This window comes from Nestor notabilis, unplaced genomic scaffold (assembly GCF_000696875.1).
Source record: "Nestor notabilis isolate BGI_N333 unplaced genomic scaffold, ASM69687v1 scaffold15678, whole genome shotgun sequence".
In the NCBI taxonomy this organism is placed as follows: Eukaryota; Metazoa; Chordata; class Aves; order Psittaciformes; family Psittacidae; genus Nestor; species Nestor notabilis.
In genome coordinates, this window is record NW_009940717.1 from 20,763 (window position 1) to 25,055 (window position 4,293).

General features: G+C 37.9%; 1 protein-coding gene across 1 annotated transcript in view; it reads left to right on the forward strand.

The window, feature by feature from the left end:
• Nucleotides 1-4,293, forward strand: part of ABHD17C (abhydrolase domain containing 17C) — a gene marked incomplete at its 5' end in the record, with an annotated part of 28,884 nt that overhangs the window by 20,757 nt on the left and 3,834 nt on the right. The window contains one exon of the mRNA XM_010020506.1: nt 2,501-2,680. Coding sequence (XP_010018808.1) covers nt 2,501-2,680 — 180 coding nt within the window. The remainder of the gene's footprint in view (nt 1-2,500; nt 2,681-4,293) is intronic.

Genomic DNA, 4,293 nt, shown 5'->3' on the forward strand with positions numbered 1-4,293 from the left:
TCTCACCTTCTGATTGATGGTGTAATAGTAAAGAGCTTAAGATAAATCTGTTACAGTAACTCTTCTGTCTTGGAAAGTTGGACTGTCTCTAACTAAAACAACCCCAGAGATTTTTTTTAGTTGGAGTACGAAGTAGAAAAGACGTTTGACCTAATGACAGGCTAGAAAAGCGTTCTCATACCCTTTTATGATTTGGGTGTTTTTGGTCAAAATTATCATTTTGGCTTTCTGAGGAGTTAGACACTGAGTAGTTGTAGCATTCATTCGGTGACGAAGGGCCACTTTTAAATTTAATAATCTCTTGTGTTGGTTTTGTTTTCTGGTTTTAAATGGTGCTATAGACTATATCTGATTTTTAACTGGCATACGATGAAATTGAGGGTTTTTTTCTAGAGTACCCGTTGCCACAGCAGCAAGGTGCTTCACTTACAGTATGAGCTGTTTTCAGAAACAAAATAACATCAAAAGGTGTGAATCCAAAGCAGATCAATACTGAAGAAAATTGCAATGCTAAGGCAGACGTATGTGGTGAAGGAATTCTATTGCCATCCTATGCTGTCCTGTTACCCTGTGATTATCAAACATCTGTTTCCATTTTCTACTTAGATTGTAAACCATTTAGGGAGGGGACTTTATATTTATCATGGTGCCAGAGTTCAGAATGGTATTGCAGAACATCCCAGAATTAATATCATTCCATCCCTGCTTAAGTGCCATGTAGAGGATCTGGTTTCAGTCCAATTTTCCTGTATTCCCTGATGTTGATGCGTATCTGCCTGTCCTTAATATGACGCCACAGCTGGTAGATCAGCAGATTGGATGCATATGCTGCCTTCAATGGCACATGCCTCCAGGCCTCCCCAACCAACAGCCAGAGTGAAGTCTGTGAGGACAAGGCTTTGCCCCAAGGTCCTGTTAACATGCATACCAAAATCAGCTAGGCTGTACTGTGTGCTGGACTATTTCTAATAGTAAGGGAGAAAAAATTCTCCTAAAAGAGCTTCACAACATCTCTTTAAAAACATGAGGCTGTGGCTGTGGTGATAGACCACCAATGTGAGCTGCTGCTTGGTTACCAAGAGGATAAAATTTTACTCCAGGGAGATATTTTTATACAGTTGCTTATTCATATTACAGCAGATGCCAAAAGCACCCTTATGCTCAGCAGTATAGAAAATTCCAGTTTCACAGGGGCTACAATCCAGTCTAGTTTTACTTCTCGTAAAACCAGGCAATCTTGACAGCCTGTAGTTGGATGATAAGTACTAGATTATTCTTCTGGTGTAATTTTAATTATTAATTGATTAGACTTCCATTGTAATTTTCTCTTTTTTGCACATACCCCATCATTTAGCTGCTTGAAAGTCAAGCACCACCCAGGCCTGCCATTATTATCAGCTTAGCATGGAAGTTGAAATGATCCAGGTGTACACTGTAAAGTGCAAGGTTTGATTTTCATTGTCATGGCACTGGCAGCAGGACTATAGACAGTGTAGATGGCAAAAAGACATGTTCTGCACTGATTATTTTCTACTAGAAATGTGTTCTTTTCTGCACTCAATTGTTCTTTATACAGCTTGCTATAGGAAGTGGAGTTATACATGGAAATCTTCTTGGTAAATATTTTATAATTAACCAAGTAACAGCTTTAATTTGCAGCTTTCCTAACAGGTTGTGGTAGCCAAATACTATTGTACTACTCAGTTGTTCCTAGACGCTGTCACTGCCTCCTGTGCCCGTTCCAGATTCCCTTATATTTTGCACACTGTATGTAAAAACTGAATTAATACCATCCTCAACTCTTTTGCAGCTGTGAAACAGCACACAAGCTAGGAGAGCTTTATAGACTGGATGGGAATACTGGGGAGCCAGACAGGACTCCGTACAAACACTGTATTTTATGGAGTGATGTATTTTAATAGTTACAAAATTAGCTTGATGTATTTTTAAACTGGAAAAGGAAAATAAGGAATAATTTACACTGATCAGAAATTGGAAAAAAACCACAGTACTATCCTCTCAAATTTTGATCCTCTTTGGTGTCTTTAGCTACACTAACGAGGCAGTTCAGTAACTGTCTTGATTATTGGTGGAAAAGTTGTTATCCTCCAGAACATCTAATTGAAATTCCTGAAAGTTACTGTGGAATGGGGTTGGGGGAGAGGAGGAAGTCTAATTTATAATTTGCTGTACTGTGGAGTGAAAGATAAGAGATGTTCATGAAGATGGTGAAGATTAATGAACAAACCGACATTCCTTCTTTGGGGATAGCTCTCTTTAGCCTCTATAGTGTTTTGATTATTTACTTTACTGGGCTGTTTTAAAGTTTAGACTTCTAAATTCACATCTCCTAGGAATACATTTTAAAGAGCTACAACAGGTAGGAGGGAAGTTTTGTTTTTTGGTTGGTTGGTTTGGGTTTTGCTTTTATGATGTAAATTATGTTGTAAGTTGGGGGTTTTTTGTTTGTTTTCTAAAGGGATGTTTCTTGTCTCTGCAGGTATGGTGTTAGTCCTGAGAACATTATTCTGTATGGTCAGAGTATTGGTACTGTCCCTACAGTAGACCTGGCATCTCGGTACGAGTGTGCAGCAGTAATCCTTCATTCTCCCTTGATGTCTGGATTACGGGTAGCTTTTCCAGACACTAGGAAAACCTATTGCTTTGATGCTTTTCCAAGGTATGTATAAACACTGCAAAGAGGGTTGTTCTATACTCCACATGCTCTTTAGGTGTTTAAAAAGGAACTTTATTGAATTGTTACCTGCACTTTAAACTTTTGATATTAACACCTTCTAAATCCAAGCAGAGATTCACCATATAAGAAAGAAGCTGATGTCAGTCTCAAACTGACACGATTGTCAGTTCCATGAACAATAGGTTTTTTTCTCCTGTTGTTTGTATTGTTAATATCAGAATTTTTATGCTGTCAAGTTTGGAGTAGTAGCTTAACAACTGATAATACTGAATTGAGTCCTTCAGGCTAATGACTCATTGGTAATTATACGCTTTTAACATCTCAGTCAACTTTGATTTAGAAGGTAATATGATATCATTAAATGGATGTGATGTCTTCAAGCTGCTTATTGAAATATTGCTATAGTTTTACCAGATGAGCAGTGAAACAGATATAGATAATTGCTGCTTTTAAAGGGAGAAAACAGGACAGGGTCAGAGGCTAGAGAGTTGGACTGGTATGGTTCACTTTTCAGTTGAGTTCTGCATTTCATGTATGATCTTAAGGAAATTAATTTAGTGTTTCTTTGCCTTTGGTCCTTGTAAGTAAAAATATTTTTGTACCTTTGGTATCCTGTCCATATAAAATCACTAAAGATACTGAGACTTGTTCCTCCCTGATGGAGATCGTGTAAGATCCTAATGTCTGTAACAAAAATAAAGTAAATTACTGTCCCTGTTTTGGAAGATGTTGAGCTTGTTTTAAGAAGCTCTAGAATATTTTAGGTACAGAAACCTATGTATACAACTGGTTTCAAGATAAAACAGTGCATTTATAGCCTAGCGTTTCATCTGAAAAGCAACTGCCACAGACCTAAATTAAAGTATCCAACTATTTGGGAATAGCAGAGGTCCTGGGAATAGCAGATGTTCTAGGAATCTTTTAAAACTTCTTATCAGACCCAGCTTAAATTAAGGGGGAATATTAGAGGGGGAAGACAGTCTCTTTATAGCAGTGTATGTATACCTGGCATGGGGGTGAGGGGAGGCACAGATAAAATGCTAACAGGTCTGTGGAAGGGAGAAGACAAAAGAGAGGCACACTGAAGTCTTGTGCAAAGCTTGGCTTTGCTTCAGAAGGTTATGTTTGCAGTAAGTTTAGTAGGGGTTATTCATAGCATTTGTTATGTTTGTTTTATTTTGGTTACAACAGATTAAAATTAGAAGGTGGGGGAGGTTGTAGATACAAATCTGTATGCCAGAACAGCTAGAAGTAATAGTGACCAACAGTGGCTCTCACAGTATCTGTGTCCAGTCCCCATGTTTAGAATCCTTCCAAATGGGTTATGAATTAAATAAGTAATTAAATTGTTGAAGGTGCAGTCAGGATTTGAAACACTTAGACTTGTTCATCATTCTCCAACCTGAAATCCAATATTTGCAAATGCTTCTGTGAGAGGGGAGAAAACAAAGCCTTAAAAATAGCTCTGATGACAAAAGTAACAGCGATTAGCTGATACCAGCCAAATCAAACAACTGTTTTAAAACGAAAAAGTGGGAGGGGGGGAACGTGACAACAGATGTACTGTAGCACTTGAGTATTTTTTTTCTTTCCCT